Raw genomic sequence first — 19,281 nt, 5'->3', positions numbered from 1 at the left:
ACAATAGAACCTTTTTTCCGGCCAATTTAAAATTACTAAAGGACAGCTAGCCTTTTGTTTGGGGTTATATAAATATGATTTTGTAATGTATGCAACATTTAATAATAGATATCTTTAGTAATAATTGGCATTGACTTTAAATTTGAAGACCTCTTTTTATATACAAGAAGATTCAAACAAACACATTTGCTTCATATTTAAAATTCATTAGCTATAATCATTTAAAAAAGGTTTTTTTAAAAACTTACCCCTAAAAATATGCTGCAAATATTAATAATACATTCATTCCGCATGTATGAATGTGTTTGTATGGCCATAAAGTAAACGTTTAATATGTATTTTCTGTTGATTCATTGGTTCTACTTTTGCCATTTTGCTGACTTCCGGTTTTTCCAACTTTTTACCATTTCTTCTATCGCTTTGTTTTCTTTTTATTAACATTGGCAAAGTTTGTGTCACGTTTTTGCTATTAAATGTGAAAGTAAAGAAAACAAAAAGAAATGTTTGTATGAAATTTTGCTTAGAAGTAATAGAAAAAACTTGAAATCAAATAGGTTTGTATGTCACATGTTGAAAGAAACTGAAAACAAAACAAAACAACAACAAAGTTAAATGACATATTTTTTTTGTTTTGCACATTAAAAGTAAATTGATTTTTATAGCGTCCTGCATTACAGGAAACACAAAATTTGCCATGCCACTTGCCACACACGTTAGTTAGTGGGAGTGGGAATGTATTGTTCTGCTAAAGGAAAAAATAGCAAATTACTAAATGTGTACTTAATGGACATGTTTAAAACAACCTTAAGAGAACCTAGAAATTAGAGGGCGCAACGATGACAGCAGAAGTTATTCACGTTGAAACTTCCTGAAACAATTGCAGTCAGAATTGTTTAACTTGTTCAAATGGAAATAAGCTTAAATTATGTAAAATTTATTAAAGTTGTTAATGACAAATAAAAACAAAGACATCAGGTATATTAACTTTAGGTTTTTTATGAAAAAAACGGTATAAAAAAACAAAAATTGCAGAGGAAGTTTTGGTTTGTGAGTTTCCTGAGTATTTTCATTATTGAAAACTTTAGAAAAAATGTTTGCTAACAATTTTTAGAATAACATTTAAATTTCTTCTTTTTTTTGGTAAAATTTTATTCGACTAATCGAATAACCCTGTTTTATTCGAATAAAAGTAAACGATTATTCGTGAGTTTTATTTTAATTTTAAATAACTTAAAAGTTTAAATTTATTTTTGGTATTTTATGAAACGTGTTTTATTCGAGTAAAACTAAACGATTATACGTCATTTTTATTTTAATTTAAAATATCTACAAATTTTAAATTTATTTGTTGCCATTTTATAAAATTGCTATGAGATTAATCGAACAAACAGGTTTTATTCGAATAAAAATAAACGATTATTCGTGATTTTTATTTCAATGTCCACTATTGAAATAGTTTAAATTTATTTTGTAATTTTAAGAACTTTTTATTCGATTAATCGTATAACCCTGTTTTATTCGAATAAAACTAAACTATTATTCGTGATTTTTATTTCTATTTAAATTATATAAATAGTTTAAATTTATTTTTGGTCATTTTTATTTTCGATTAATCGAAAAAACAGTATTATTCGAATAAAACTAAACGATTATTTTTTATTTTTATTTTAATTTCCACTAGTGAAATAATTTAAATTAAATTTTTTTGGTAATTTTAAGAAATTTTTATTTGATTAATCGAATAACCCTGTTTTATTCGACTAATACTAAACGATTATTCGTGATTTTTATTTTAATTTAAAATATCTACAAAGTTTAAATTTACTTTTTGACATTTTATTCGAATAAAAATAAACGATTATTCGTGATGTTTATTTTAATATCATAAAATCAAATATTTTAATATTTCTCATTTAATGAAATTCCTATGAGATTAATCGAACAAACTGGTTTTATTCGTATAAAAATAAACTATTATTCCTGATTTTTTTTTTTAATTTCAACTATGAAATATTTTAATTTGTTTGTCATTTTAAGAAACTTTAATTCTATTAATCGAATAACCCTGTTATATTCGAATAAAACTAAACGATTATTCGAGATTTTTTTAATTTAAAATATCTAAAAAGTGTATTTTTTTGGTAATTTTATGAAACTTTTATTCGATTAATCGAACAACCCTTTTTTATTCGAATAAAACTAAACGAATATTCGTGATTTTTATTTAAATTTCAAAAAAATTTATAAATTTCAAATATTTATAATATCTAAATAGTTAAAATTTATTTGTTGGTCATTTTATGAAATTTATTTTTGATTAATCGAATAACCCTGTTCTATTCGAATAAAAATAAACGATTATTCGGGATTTTTATTTTAATTTAAAATATTTAAATAGTTAAAATTTATTTGTTGGTCATTTTAAGAAATTTATTTTCGATTAATCGAATAACTTTGTTTTATTCGAATACAAATAAACGAATATTGGTGATTTTTATTTAAATTTCAACTAGTGAAATATTTTAAATTAATTTTTTTTGTATATTTTAGAAACTTTTATTCGATTAATCGTATAACCCTGTTTTATTCGAATAAAAATAAACGATTATTCGTGATTTTTATTTCAATTTCAACTGGTGAAATAATTTAAATTAAATTTTTTTTTTATTTTTAAGAAACATTTATTCGATTAATCGAATAAACCAGCTTTATTCGAATAAAAATAAATAATTAAACGTGATTTATATTTTAATTTAAAATATTTAAATTGTTTAGATTTCGTTTTAGTCATTTTATGAAAATTTTATTCGATTAATTGAAACTGAAATTTGAATAAAAATAAACGATTATTCGTGATTTTAATTTATAATAATATTTTGTTTATAATCGGGACTTTGCTTTTTTAAAAATTCCCCCAACTGTGTAGCGTTGGGCCTAACGTGTCGTTATTTAGTTCCGTTTGTACTTTACAATTAAGAAAATAAGTAATTCGTTTTATAAAGCAAGAACAAATTAAGTTATGGAAATAAGCATATCAAAAAACATATGCATAAATTAATTTTTATTAGTACACGACATCTCTTACTATTATTATTATTATTAAACCGATTAGAAATACTTGATTAACAGTGGGTTTTTACCTTTTGTATTGAAAAATAACAACTACTAAAGGAAAGATTAAAGCACCTTCAAAACAACTACCACAAAATGTTTTAAAGGAAATCTTGAGAAGTTTATTTTTGTGTTTAAAAAATATAAGCTCGTTTAGGATACAAATAAACCTAAAATACCATTTTGAATATTTAGTATGTCTTTACAAGTAGTTTATAACACCTTTTTAACATAAACACTCAGCATTTGAGTGCATATTTACATTAATTTCTTGAAGTGTGTGAAGACATTTAACTAAAGTGAACATGTAATTAATAATGGAACAACGTTTAATGACCTTTCAAAAACCTAATGCCTGCTGCTTGTCTACTAAGTCTTAATCGATTTATTGTTTTATCTACATATAAGGATAAATATAGCCAAGTAAACAGTTCATACTTACATCTGCATTAAGGAATGAGATTAAAACAGTGGTCGGCACACGTCGACCCAAAGGCCGAACTCCATCGACAATTCAGATGTATAGGTACCACACGAATGATCAAAAGTGCAACAAATTGGCGTTTGTACATTAAAAACAATATCTAAATATCCGTACTACCAAAGTGCTTTATATTAATTGTGCCGACCACTGGTGTGCATATGTATCTTTATAACTAGGTATGTAACCACTCACTCTAAGTTAAAGGTAATTAACTTTTAAATTAAACAATTTATTATGGGTTTTCTTGTTTAACACCATAATAATGATAAATTTCCAACACCTCTCCCATTCCTAAACAAACAACCCACCATTATTATCATTTACTATTTGCCGGCTAAAGGGGTTTTTTCAAGAACTTTTTGACAGTTTTTTTTTCCAGTTTTAGTATAAATTGTGTGTTGTATTAAAGTGTTACAATGGACTTAATTTGTCTTTTCTTTAGTTTGGGTTATAATAAATGCCCACAATAATATTTTTTCCAAAAGGTAAAGTTTTCTTTTGTTATAGATTTATTAGTTTCGACGTAGTAAGCAAGTAGAAACACCTGAGTTTGTATAAAGTATAATAACTACAAGTATTTGTACAGTTCAGGCTACTACTGGCAAAAGGTTTTCTTATTGTTAGAGGGAAAAAAATGAGTTTTTAAATGGCTTTAACATTAAGTTAAGAAATAAGCAAACAATTTTGTTTACAGTCTGCAGTATATATTGTTATACACAGAGTTGTTTCATCTTGAGACGTTGCATAAATAATGCAGCAATAAGAGTTTAAATATGACACGTGTAAAATGTTTACAATATAATATAAACTAGAAGCCAAAAAAATATGTATTTGCCATGTGAATTTGTAATTATTAAGCACATTAAAAATTCTACATAAAATTCTAACTTGTTTGTGTAATATATTTGCTAGGATGTAAAAAGTCCTTAATGTTTACTTCAAAATTCATTAAATTTATTTTCGATTAATCGAATAAACCGATTTTATTCGAATAAAAATAAACGATTATTCGTGATTTTTATTTTAATTTAAAATATTTAAATAGTTTTAATTTATTTTTGGTCATTTAATGAAATTTTTATTTGATACTGTTTTATTTGAATAAAAATAAACGATTATTCTTGATATTTATTTTAATTAAAATATTTAAAGAATTTAAATTTCCTTTTTAATCATTTTATGAAATTTTTATTCGATTAATTGATACTGTTTTATTTGAAAATCACATATTTTAATATTTTTTCATTTCTTGGAATTGCTAAACGATTAATCGAACAAACAGGTTTTATTCGAATAATCGATTAACTCTGCTTTATTCGAATAAAACTAAACGATTATTTGTGATTTTGATTTTAATTGTATCATAAAAGCAAATATTTGAATATTTTTCATTTCATAAAATTGTGATTATCGAATAAACCTGTTTATTCGAATAAAACTAAACGATTATTCGTGATTTTTATTTTAATTTAAAATATCTAAACTATTAAAATTTATTTGTTGGTCATTTTATGAAATTTATTTTCGATTAATCGAATAAATTTATTTTATTTGAATACAAATAAACGATTATTAGTGATGTAAAAAATAAAAAGGTCTTGAAAAAAATAAAAACAAAACAAGTAAAGTTTAACGCAGAACAGCTTTTGGTTAAAAAAATTTTGGTAAAATAAGACTACATACTTTCTTACAATCAGACTACTACCGTATTATACTCAGACTACCGTGTTTTTAAGCAGACAAACGTCTTTGTAATCAGACAAACGTCTTTGTAATGAGACTACCGTCTTATAATCATACTACCGTGTTTTTAATCAGACAAACGTCTTTATAATCAGACAAACGACTTTGTAATCAGACAAACGTCTTTGTAATCAGACTACCGTCTTATAATCAGAATACCGTCTTATAAACAGACTACCGTCTTATAATCAGACTACCGTCTTATAATCAGACTAACGTGTTATAAACAGACTACCGTCTTATAATCAGACTGCCGTCTTATAATCAGACTACCGTCTTATAATCAGACTAACGTGTTATAAACAGACTACCGTCTTATAATCAGACTACCGTCTTAAAATCAGACTATCGTCGTTTTAATCAGACTAACGTCTTATAATCAGACTACCGTCTAATAATCAGACTACCATCTTATAATCAGACTACCGTCTTATGAGGATTTTTCACGAATCCACATATCATTCGTGAAAAAACCTTAAATCCACTATGAATTCAGTGGAAATAAAAATTGTGGAAATAAATCTGTAATTACTAATCTGATAGACCAGATAAAGAAGAGGTTATTAGGATATCGAAGGGTGTGGTCACAAGGCCCCAAAGTGGGCCACCGATATAATACAGACCCTTTCAAAAAATACTTTCAGTTCAGTTTTTTTGGTTTTCGAAAAACAATTACTTTAAATGTTCTGTGAGTCTAAACAAATTAAGCTTTTTATCAATATTTGAACCTATTTGTATAATATTTGTATAAGTATGTATGTATTTAATAAGAAGATTTTCTTTTGTGTGAAAAACACCTTCTGACCCTGAACTTTTTATTCAAGTACGTACTTCTTTTTAAAGTTCTGTTTTTGTTTTAGAGACTTTAAAAAAAAAATAAATGTCTAAGTTGTGATTGCTTTATTTTATTTAATAGCAAACTATTTTAATTGTCACAAAAAAAGAATTTACCCACCCAACACTTAAATACAATAGAGGTGAAAGCCCAGCAGGAAATTTAGACTTTATGAGAGTTTTGAAAGATGTTTTATGGAAAATGTCTTGATGAAATCTAAACATTTTGAATACTTTGTAGATGATATGAATGAATTTAAGGAAAATCCGGAAAATACATACATACATGTTAAATCACTAAATTGTTTGCATAGTAGCAGTGAAAATGGCGATCAAAGTTACTTATGGTCTTGATAACATGTTTCGACATGCTTTTAAAAAATCTGGTAACATGTCTATTCAAAATTTCCTATTGGGTAGTGTCTGCGTAAGTGTGGGAGTGTTATACATTTAAGTATATAAGAATACATATGTATCTATGTCTGTATATATTCATTATATCTTACATAGACGACATTCGTTTCATATACTCGAGTATGTTTAACAATCTCATTAATTTGTTACACAATTTCTTTATTTTTTTTTTCATTTTCTGTCACGCAAAGAGATGGTGGCGAAAACTTTAATATAAAAGCAACAAATAATTTATAAAATAAAATATATATGTGAATGTATATGAATGTATTGTACATACAATATAATATAGAGTTTTTAATTTTGGTATGTATTATTTTCCTTTTTTTTCCCAAAAAACTTCAAGGACATTTATGTATAATGAAACAAAAGCCACAAAATACACAAAAACTTAAAGAATTTTCTTATTTTTAATACAAGTTAAACATTAAATAAGAAAACTTTAGAAATTCTTTTAACGTTTTGCACAAATATGTCACATTTATAACTCTCCCTTACTAAACACATAGAAAAGTAAGAATCTGCCAATAAAAAGTCATTACATCATATAAAACGTTTGGCGGTTGGTTGCATAAACAAAATTACCATATAAAAACAAAAATAAATGCAATTTTTATTGCCACTTTACAACACCTTTAATGTCATTTAATGGCCTTGCACATGCTACATACATCATACATTAACTGACTGACTGAATGACGTCCCCGACTAGCTGTACTTAAGGGTAATCACATTAAATAGTTGCCGCAAATGACACACCTTGACAATGACTGTCAACAACAAGTAACACAACTACCAATGACAGCAAACCAACAACAACAAACTACATCAAAATCGACAGCCGCTAGATATGACAGCAGACGACAACAATTTTACCCTTTTGAATGACATGTTTCATAAAGCAACAATTAAATAAAAAAAAAACAAAAAGTATTAATAGGAAAACTAAAAAGTGCAATAAAAAAACATCAAAACCAAATTTAATTTCTGTTTAAATTATATAAAAGTTAAGGTGAAATTATTAAATTACTTATCAGCCATGTCACACTGCACAGTGGGGCAGAATCAAAAGAAATTGCAAAAGAATCTATCATTTCTAACTGGCGGATTCGATTGACATGAAATTTGAATTTTAAGTTTTGACGAAGCACCCCACAGACCCCTCAGGAGGGGAGGTATGGGGTCCTTAGACATACAACAGTTTAAAGTGCTTGAAAAGTGCAATTTTCTATGAAAAGTGCAATTTTTTGTGAAAAGTGCAATTTTCTGTGAAAAGTGCAATTTTCTGTGAAAAGTGCAATTTTCTGTGAAAAGTGCAATTTTCTGTGAAAAGTGCAATTTTCTGTGAAAAGTGCAATTTTCTGTGAAAAGTGCAATTTTCTGCAATTTTCTGTGAAAAGTGCAATTTTCTATGAAAAGTGCAATTTTCTATGAAAAGTGCAATTTTCTATGAAAAGTGCAATTTTCTATGAAAAGTGCAATTTTCTATGAAAAGTGCAATTTTCTATGAAAAGTGCAATTTTCTATGAAAAGTGCAATTTTCTATGAAAAGTGCAATTTTCTGTGAAAAGTGCAATTTTCCTTCCGAATTATGCAATTTTCTATGAAAAGTGCAATTTTCCTTCCGAATTTAACCTAATTTTAATTGAAATTTTGAAAAAAAAACAACATTTTGTTTCACTTTTAAATTTCTTTGACTTAAATCATTTATTCGCTATTGTGAATTACTATTATTACTTATCAACAGAACAAAGTATTCACAATAATCCGAAATGCTACAATTTTATGTAGACTCACTTATTTTGCAAATTAATTACCTCTGATGATTAAAATTGCCCAATTTAAAGACTTGTGTCAACAGTTACTGCAATTCGTTTTTTTATTGTTTAACACAACGATTTTGCATGTCTGATAATAAAATCTATTATAAAATAATATTGTTTAATTATTGTAGACCAAGTACATTTATTGAAATGATATTTACACACTTGAAATTTTAATGCCCCAAGTCACAATCAATTTTAAATATAACGTGATTTTTTGTTGTTGAAATGTATACAAACGATAATGTTATTTTCTGAAACTGTAAATTATTTTACGTTTTTTTTATGTTTTTAATTACCATGTAAGCACTGGTTTCAAATTAGTTATTAAAATTGCAAGGACATGTACTTACATATATGAACGAAGGAAAATGTCAACTTAAATTTAAAGTAAAACCCAATGACTCATTAAAAGTTTTGGTGTTGGGATCTGTCAAATATTGTCCCACACCGATGCAGATAAGATTTGTTTAATTTAAAACAATATGCCATAGATAATTATACATAGAGATACAATAAATCATATGTCTGATATGACAACAAAAGTAGCAAGAGTTAGGTCTTTGACAATTACGTCTTTTCTCTTTGTTATTCTATGCAATATGCTGAACAAGAATAAACCTGAATATTGCTCACAAAATTGCATTATGTTTATTTAATTTGCTTTTCAAATGATGCCATCAATTTCGTTAAAATGTTAATTTAAAATTAACAAAAGAAAAGTATCAAATATGTCAAGAATTTGACATAAATATCAATAGCCTTTTTGAAAACAAATGATGACAAAGTTTAATATTAAAATACATACATAAATAAATTGCCATAAATTTGCTTTACTTTTGTTATTTTAATAAAGAATATTTAATTTGAATTTGCCTTAACCAGATGATGTCAATTTTAACTACAATTAATAACTTCCGTAGACTGATAAAATACAATTAAATATTTATTGACATATACACAATTAAATACAACTATTACACAAGTAATATAAAAGATATTTAAACAATTAATTGACAAATATTTGTTTATATGTACAATAAATATTTCAAATGATGATAAGGGGTAAAGAGGTGGTCATAAAAGAAAATGTGATGTGACATTAATTATTTATTATAAATTGCCATAAATTGTCGAAAAGCACAATAGTATGTATTTGTAAATTAAACACAGGAAAACTAACAACTAACAGTAATTAAAGGAAAATTTTAGAAATTTGTAAGGTTATAGAATAGATTTTAAGGAATTTATTTTTATTAACTTTTCATTTAGTTAAGTTTAGTTAAGTTAATACCCTGATTTTATTGACCACAATTGACCTTGTAACATTAAAATTTACTTTGTAAATTTATCCAACATTTTGCAAATAATATTACAAACTTTTTACTTTAGCTGAAATTCAAATTATATTGGCAGTTTTCCCTTCATTAATTTGATCCTATATACTTTATCTACATACAAACAATTAAACTTCTTTTTTTCATATGAAAAATATAAAAACTTTGCAATTATTTAACATTATAATTAAAATTCCTGTTTATTTTATCCAAACATATTCATGTATTTAACCATCATTATTTCTCATCATATTTCCGTTCTTTTTACTATAATTACAGTTAAATATTTGTATGCGCTCATTTCCAATTGATAGTCAGTCGCCAAGCGGGTAATAAGAGACTGGGGATGAAAAACCACAATAAAAAGGATTTGATTTTTAAATATGCAGGTAAATATGTATTCAAATTACATTTCTATGTACATATGAAGGTATTTATATAGTACAATTTACAATTTAGCCACTGTTACTATTTATATCAATACATACACAGCAAAAGAATGTTACAGTTGTGTTACATAAAATAGCCTTCTTAATTAAGAAGTTTATTTTCACAATGTCTGAATATTTAGATTTACAAGAAAAATCAAATGTATAACCAATGTTTACCAGAAACATTTGGTACACAATGTGGCAACACTTACTCTATTTGTTTACGAAAATTTGGAGAATGAAGGAACAAATAAAAACAATTACAGAAAAGCATAATATGTAATTTTAAAATAATGAATATAAAATTGTATAGAAAATAAGTAAGAGAGCTATATTCGGCTGTGCCGAATCTTATATAAATATATACCCTTCAGCAAATTATACTTCAAAATAAAAATTTTAAATATTTTTAGATAAACAAAATTCATTTTTTTAGTTTTTTTTTTAATTTTTTGGAAAATTTTTTTTTTTTTTCGAATTGTTATTTTAAAATTTATTTTTTTTTTTTAAATTTTAAAATTTTTTTTTTTGAATTTTAAATTTTTTCACCAAATTATACTTCAAAATAAAAATTTTAAATATTTTTAGGTAAACAAAATTAATTTTTTTCCAATGCTGTTTTTTAATTTTTTGGAAAAAAAAATTTTATTTTTTAATTTTGAAAAAAAAACTTTTGGTGAAAAAAAAATCCGGGTTAAAAAATTTTTTTCCGATTTTGCCCCATTGTAGGTCCAACATAATATGGTCTTTTATACGTCGTTGCAAAGGTCTTAAAACATTTATTTTGATAGATATCCCACTAAGCGACAAAATAGGTATTAAAGGAAAAGACCTAAGCTTTCCTTTGAGCAAAAAAAATTTTTTTAAAAAAGGACAATAGGTAGTAGTTACACGGATGAGAAAAAACACCTGTTTGGCCAGAATATCAAATTTTGACCCCCTATAACTCAGAGTTTTTCTTTTTTTGAGAAAAGTGTTGCACTTTCTTTGTTTATTTTTACTTACGTTGCTTTTTCTGCTAAAAAAAATGTTGCACTTTTTCTGCCCTCTTATGGAAATGTCACTGAGTATTTACCAAAATGTATTATTATATTATTAGGCAGGTCTTTTAAATACCATTCGTTTGGTGCCAAATTGACATGCTAGAAGCACCAAAAATACAATATTCTAATAAGTGCAGAAAAAGGACAATATTTTTAACAAAAAAGAAAATGTTATTATATGATAGCAATATACCTCAATTTGACAACAAATATGTTTGAATTTGTATTTTAAATACATTGTAATTGGTATTAAAATATTTATTTTCCAATCAAATTACCAAGCAAACCCCCAGATTTATAACAATAAATGTTGCTGCTATTTTTAAAATCTTTCGCAAATTTTTTTAAAGTTCTAGCTAGCAAAACCATTTATTTTATATGAGTGTGTGTTTGTATGTATGTATGTATGTGTAGGTGTGTGTAGACAAAACACTGGAAATTATTTTACCTCAAAATAACCACCACCATTGTTTTGCAAAATCACTAGAGTTTATTTTTCATTTTATTTTGCTAGTTTTTTTTATTTTTTTTTAGTAACCTCCGTTGAAAATCTATTATTGATGGCAAACAACATGCAATGCATTGGCAGCCCCATTAAACATAGTGTTGCCAGCTGTTGCATTGAATTGCAAACATACACCCTCACACACATACAATACATCCATGCATGGCAAACAGAGAACTGAATCAACAAAAACAAATAGAAAAACAAAACTTTTCTTGTTTTTCTTTTTTTTTTTTTGCTTCACATAAAAACAATTGTTTTCAATTTGTGTCAGGAGAGTGAAAGTACTGTAAAATAGAGTAAAGTACTTTATGGGCAAACGAAGAAGAAGAGGAGCAGAAAAACAATAACAAGAAAAAAGGGAACAATAAAATAAATCGGTTAGCATTGTTATTGATGATGTATGGAAAAATATTAGTTCTTGAGTTTAAAATTGAAGTAAAATTGTCCTTTAACAAGTTTAAAATAAGAGATCTATTTTTAGATATTTTTGCAACTATTTTTTCATCTAAAAAGTTGGTATATAAGAGCAAAAATGTTTTAAATGTTAAGGTTATGTTTGAAAGTTTTTCTTTTATATTGTAAACAAATTAAAAAACTTTATTAAATATCCCATTAATTTAAAAAATATTTAGAATTTTTATTAATTTTCCACAAATTCTTAAACAACTTTCTTTGTAAATAATCTTAATAATACAATATTTCTTCTATAACAACAAATTGCCTAAAACCATTTTCTAAATAGAAAAATTAAACATCATCTTGCAAATTTCAATATTTAAACTTTCATGATTAAACAATTTGGCAACAATTGGCCAAGTACACCAAAAAATTGTTGCCATACCATAAACAAAGCACAAAAAAATCTAAAGAAATATAAATATGTATGTAGAAATTTAAATTCAAGGGAAATTATAGATTTATAACCTTACGAAGCAAAGACGTCATATACAAAAGATGTTGCTGCTATTGTACAGTAGTAGCTTACAAAAAAAAATAATAAATTTATGAAATACAACAATAACAATAACAACATCTTAAAATGGCCTGAAGTAAAATGAAGAAACTTCAAAGTGAAACAAACTTCTTCTTATGTCATGTCAAAGTTGTACAATGGAATATTATAATACAGATATTTTGTTTGTTATTTTTTTTCTTAATAACAAAGATTAGCATATAGGAGATTAAAGGTAAAACTAGCTGCCATAATAAGGTATTTTGTATAGAAAATAAAAATATTTATTTTAATATAGAAAATATTTTAATCTAATTTGCTTCAATTTTTAATATTGTTCGCCTTTGGAGATTTTATTAAACATTTTCCCCCATATTCATAAAAAGAATTAAATGTGAACAATGTTTTAAAGCTAAATTTCCATAAAAAATTTGATTTGAAAACGTTTGTTTAAATTTAAGAATTTATATTCAAACTACATGGCGTATGATTAATATTAATTATAACTTTTATCTGACATTTTACACCTCATTCGTAATTTAATCAACAGCGAGGCCAAAAGTGAGGTTATGAAATAAATTGTCTGAAAACCCACTTTTGACAAATTCAGTTTGACAATATGGGAAGTAAACACGAATAATATAAATTTGAATTCAGTTCTTTTGTGTCATTTTATTGACAGTAGAAGTAATTAAGAAAAATTTATTTTTTTCTTTTCTTATTAAATAAAATTTAGGTTTTTTATTTTCTTTTTCATAACAGAATTTTTCTTAAACAAATACAAACACGTAGTGTTCCTATATATAGCTTCATACTTATTTCATTATCATAATAATTCAAAAGCAAGCCCATGGGTTCAAATATGGCTTATATCCCCGAAGGAAATGTCAATAGTGAAACTGTACTGACTTACTATTGACACAGTCACCAGTACTAGTGACTTATTATACAATGCAATTTACTATAAACATTTAACATGTGAGTCTCATTGGAAGTCTACTACTATTGGCTGGGTACTTCTTTTGGGACCATATGTAGACATTGAAAACAGATACTCACTAGTACATTTTAGAAATTCTAGTCTACACTTTTGGTACTTTTCTGATAATTAAAAAAACTAAAAAACAAAAAAGTTTTTCTTTTTTTTCTCATCAAAGAGAAGTATTAAAATGTAGACGCTTTGTTAACAATGTAGCCAAAAAGTCACCAAAATAGTCGACAAAACTTGTGACTTGTAGACAGTTGTCCTTAGATTTCCTTTAGAATATTATACTCAACATATTTATGTACGTATGTCAGTTAGATAACCCCAAAATATTTGGAATATTTTTAGAATAACAAATCAATTTACATAGTTATATGAAATTTTTAAAATCTCAAAGATTAAATTACATTCCTTGCTTTTTAGAAACAAGAAAAAAGACGCGAATTGCGTCTAAAACGATTTTGGCGTTCGCCAAAGACAACATCATCCGAAGATTCTACCGGATACGAAAGTCCTACACGTGCAAAGGCCACAAATGATGCTCAACGTTTTAATCATCTGCACTACACCAGTCTGGCCCAAACAGCACCCAGCCATGAGGCCGACAGCGAAGGTGGTGGCGTGGCAAAGGTCAAAGCAGCTATAGTGGGCGGTGGTAACTTAAACAATAAACCTACATGTTCGCTGCCTCTGCTGCAAGTGTGGCCCAGTCAGGTAAGTTTTGCAAACAGCAACAAAAGCATCACTGTTTAAACACAGAAAACAAACACATACACCCACTATTCTTTACAACAAAAAATTCAAAAAAAAAAAAAATCAAAAATTATTAACAAAAAAAGTATAATAATTTGCATTTTATACATTTATAAGTTTTCTTTACTCTGTTGAAAACATTGAACATACAACAATATTTTATTTATGTATTTAATTTATATAATTAATTTCGTTATAAATATGTTTGTTGCTCTTTTCTGTTGTCTTCGTCTCTATGTTCGCCTAAAAAAACCAAAACAAAACAAAAAAAAAAACCGTTAACATTTTTTAACTGAATAAATATGACACCGCTTTCAATGGAATCCTTTTTTGTAAAAATGTAAACACAATATGAAACAAAAAATAAATAAACAAAAAATGTGTACAAAATATATTTATGTATATTGTTAACTTATTGTTAAAGCCGCTTTTAAGACAGGAAGGCTTTATACAATTGCGTCGTAACAGCGGTCCCGAAGGTCAAAGGGTAGGCGTTTTTACTCAAAACTCAAACAACAATTTTTTTTTTTAAATAAAAAACAAAGAATATTTTCCAATTTATTTTACTTACTTTACCTTTTTCTAGTAATTTTTCTTGTAACTTATTAAGCTTTAAAAGAACTTGCATGTTTTCTCCTTTTTTTAAATTAATTACTTTTTAACTTTTTTTTAATACTCGTAAATATAAAACCCCCCTTTTTGTCTTTCTTAACTCCCATTGCTAAGTACTAAACGTATTAGAAAAGTGAATATATAGTATATTTAATAAGTATTCAAGGTTTTTAATTAATAAAAATGTAAATTTAAAATATGTTTAATTTGTATAACCCCCCTCCTGTATTATAAGCCACACATAGACCCCCTAACTCCTTCCCTTTTTTATAAAACTCTAATACACTTATAAATACATATATGAACACACAATTACACTTATCCAATCACCTAGACACGGTGGGGGAATACAAAAAAAATAAATCAGTAATTTCTAAATGTCTAGTAAGATTTTAACCAAACCCCCACTTTGGATCCTGGAAACTCCTTCACCCTTGGTCTTTTAATTAAAATTTCAAAACTTATCTCAACTTCTTCTATAGCCATGGGAAATTTTATTAAAATCACATTATCCATTTAGAATTTACAGATTTATTACCCTATAATTTTTGGTATTTCCCCCCCCCCACTGTACACCATTTGCATTTATATTGTTTAAACTTTTTCTTCCATATAGTATGTATGTATGGATGGATTTTATGCATAAATATGTATTTTACTTAATTACACAAATCATTTATCATGCACTTTTTTCACTCAATTATTCTCTTCCTCTGAAAGTAACGCCTGGGAATTATTTGTATTAATGTGCGACTATTGTGTCTTTTTCTGTTTATTGTTGTGATTGCAGGATTCTCCCCGGGGTGAGGCTGATGGCCAATCATTTATTTTCCCTGCCATAGCCGAGACAAGCACCAGCAGCAGCAGTGGTGGTGGCAACAGTACCAGCACTAGTGTGGGGACTACACTGACTACCAGCACATCGGGCAATAGCAGCAACAGCACATCGGGCAATCATTTGACTTTGAATACGGTAGGAGACCGACGCAATTCACTGTTCTGTGATACTTTGCATGCGGGAGATTCGGGTATTGACTCGGTGCAGGCATCGCCATCGCCTAATGCTCTGCCACCACCACCGGGCTCCGCTTTGATGAGTATTAGTGGTAATGGGCCCACAATTGTCGATTGTGGAGCCATTAGTTCCAGTAATGTTTCACCTGCCACCACCCCCACACAAGGATCACCCAATTTATCCCTTAGAGGCCATAGGATGGGAGCACGAGCCAGCATTAGTATAGGTGCACCGAATTATCGCCGCAAATCCAGTGCTCTTCTACATCCCGATCATGCCAGATTGTTTGCTTTGCGCATGAAACACTCGGCGGCTCTGGAGCGAGCCCAGACATCGCCCGATCAAACTTCGATCGAGGATGCGACTGAGTTCCATGACAATGGTCTGGCTATGAATTTGCGTCTCTGTTCTGCCTCGTCGTCGACGACGTCGTCGCTTACCTCCGTGGCCGCCGTTAGCTTAGGCGGAGGTGTGACCGCACACCAGTCCTCCTCCTCTGCGGCTGCAGCAGCAGCCTTAGCAGCGGCCGCTGGTGCGGGGGCGCAGCAGCGAGTCTCCGATCCTTGGCTACAGCCGCAATCAGATCGCGAACGTGATTCACGTCACGAACGTCGTCGCTCCTCGACCATGACTGCCCGTTACTCCCTCTTCGATGCGTTGGATTTGGAATATGCACTGCTGCGCGCAGCGGCACGCGGTTCGGTGGGTCCCTATTCGCTAAGTGAGTCCATACACAAATTAACCTTCACACAATCTCTAGCGTTTCCGGCTTTAGCACGCGGCCTGGCTTCCAAACGAAGACGTTCCAATACGCGCATGAGTTCGCGTCCTCTCAATCCCAATGAATCCGGTCTGAATACCTGCGCCAAAGTGATAACTGCTGTCATCTTAGTGGCCATTTCATTTATGGTATTTCTCATAGTCTACAAGTTTGTGCGTACGTGAGGTTTACTCCTGGCCCCGACAGAATTTCCCGTCACATATCAAAATGCTTATTCACTAACATCCACAAGTGTACTAACGGGAAATAATGCCTCAAAGCCATTGTCGGGGTTCAGGAGAGTATTGGGTTTAAAGGATAGAAATTAGTAACCAACAAAACAAAAAATATGCACAAAACCTTCAAATCAATAATGAAAAGATAAAATGAAAAAGCTGCAAAAGAATGCAATGTTTAATTGTGATACAATCCCAAAACTAAGTAAAGAAATTAAAAGAAATATATTTAAAAAAACAAACTAAAATTCTAAATTAAACCAATAACTGAATTATAAATGTGTTAACAAAGTTCATAACTTTATAAAGATCTAGCTAACATTATATAAAATTAACATATCCAAACAAAACAAAAAAATTAAGAGAAAAAAGCCAACATAAAAATATATTCAAATAATGAAAGAAAACTTAAACTCTAAATGCCTAAAATTTATAAATTGATATTAATTAAATAATGTTTTATAATTTAAATTTATAAAACAGTTGCATTTGTTATAAAACATACTTGACAATATGTCAAATTTTTTAAGGTGTGTTGAGTGTAACTGTCAAAAATGCAACTGTTTATACACTAAATACTGAGTAGTGATTTTTATTATTTATTTTTTCTTAAACATTTATTAGCTTTTTTACATTTAAACTAAACAAACATAAATAAAAGGTTTCCCTTTTTCAACTAAAATGCTCAAAATTCTCTTAGTGTATATTTTCTTCTTTTATAATCGTAGTTTTCCTTTCCCTTTCTTGCTTTATTTTGTTGATGTAAAATGTAGTATTTAGTAGTAAATATTTTAAGTTTCTTATTTAAACATGGTAAATTGCTAATAAAGCAGCAATAACAACAACAACAATTGTCTGAGTTAAATTTTGTGGTGGTCTAGTTAAAAGATAACAACTTATTTAGGTATTTAAAACAGAGCTGTGCTACAATAAAGTCTGGCCATGCAGTTGGCAAATCTTTTGTTTTGTGATATGGCAATATAGTTGAGTTGCCTAATTAAAATAATAAAATAAATGGTCTGCGAAATCATTTACAGTGAAAAACCGAAAAGTTTTCATATAAAAAAGGAAAAAAGAACAAGTATGAGCTATATTCGGCTGTGCCGAATCTTATATACCCTTCACCAAATTATACTTCAAAATACAAATTTTAAATATTTTTAGGTAAACAATATTTATGTTTTTTCTAAAATAGTTTTTTTAATTTTTTGTAAATTTTTTTTCAATTTGTTTTTAAATTTTTTAAATTTAAAATTTTTTTTCTTTAAATTTTAATTTTTTTTTTATTTTTTGCTGACAGAATTATTGAAGATTTGGATCCCGAAGATATCTGGGGTCTTCAGAAAAATGAATTGACGGACATGGCTTAATCGAATCCGCTATCTATAAGGATACAGAACATATATACTTTATGTGGCCGGAAAATTATATTGTGGAAATTACAAACGGAATGACAAACTTAAAAATGTAGAAGAAATAATTGACCTGGATCCACGCCTGGTCTATGTACAGAACTTAAGATATATCCGTTAATATTTCCAATAATTGAGATAGTCTTGGTTTTTCGCTCATTGTCAGCAACTTTCATCTACACAAATATCTAGAATATAATACATATTCATTATAGGTATACAAATAGTAGAAAATAATCCTTTTTATTTATATTTCTTGTCATTATTATTAAACTTTCTCTTTCTGCTAAGAAAATATTTGTTAAACTATTTTCAATAAATATGTAGATTTTAATTATGAATTTACATTAACAAATCAAATCTCTATAGACTTGTTTCCTTACATGAAAAAAACTCAAAAACTCTGGCAATATGTTCAAGGTCATTGTTACCATCTCATCTCATTTCCCTTGTTCTCTCTCTACATTGCAGCTTGACAAGACTGACTAAAACATCTGATTATTTAATTAATAAATCTTGTAAGATATGGAAACAACAACCAACAGTCCTAGTTGACATCTAAATAATTGCCAATTGTTACAAAAACTATAAGTAAGCTTTATAAGAAACTGAAAATGTTTGTACATACATATTTTTTTTTTGACTAATATGAAGAATATCCATGAAATGTTTATCCTTTGAATTGTAATATAACTGACGTCTGCTACTTACATACATACATATGTACATACTTGTCGCTATCATTTGCAGTTTATATAAATTAAAACAATTATTATATAATAAATCATTCTTCCTGGAGCAATGATGAAATTATAACTGTGTTGTTCA

The 19,281-nt window shown here is 27.7% G+C and overlaps 1 protein-coding gene and 1 long non-coding RNA gene across 2 annotated transcripts in view; one reads left to right on the top strand and one right to left on the bottom strand.

Annotated features, from left to right (window-relative positions):
* Window positions 1–244: 244 nt before the first annotated feature.
* Window positions 245–19,281, bottom strand: part of LOC135953282 (uncharacterized) — a 58,061-nt gene continuing 39,024 nt past the window's right edge. The window contains exon 2 of the long non-coding RNA XR_010576203.1: window positions 245–466. This is a non-coding gene — a long non-coding RNA (uncharacterized LOC135953282). The remainder of the gene's footprint in view (window positions 467–19,281) is intronic.
* Window positions 10,033–17,164, top strand: LOC135954683 (serine-rich adhesin for platelets). Its single transcript, XM_065504897.1, has 3 exons — window positions 10,033–10,135; window positions 14,089–14,379; window positions 15,821–17,164. Exons 1-3 carry the CDS (start codon window positions 10,130–10,132, stop codon window positions 16,988–16,990), a joined length of 1,467 nt encoding a protein of 488 aa, XP_065360969.1. The 5' UTR covers window positions 10,033–10,129; the 3' UTR covers window positions 16,991–17,164.

Source organism: Calliphora vicina, chromosome 3 (assembly GCF_958450345.1).
Source record: "Calliphora vicina chromosome 3, idCalVici1.1, whole genome shotgun sequence".
NCBI classification, from domain to species: Eukaryota; Metazoa; Arthropoda; class Insecta; order Diptera; family Calliphoridae; genus Calliphora; species Calliphora vicina.
This window is presented reverse-complemented; position numbering and strand designations above follow the sequence as displayed.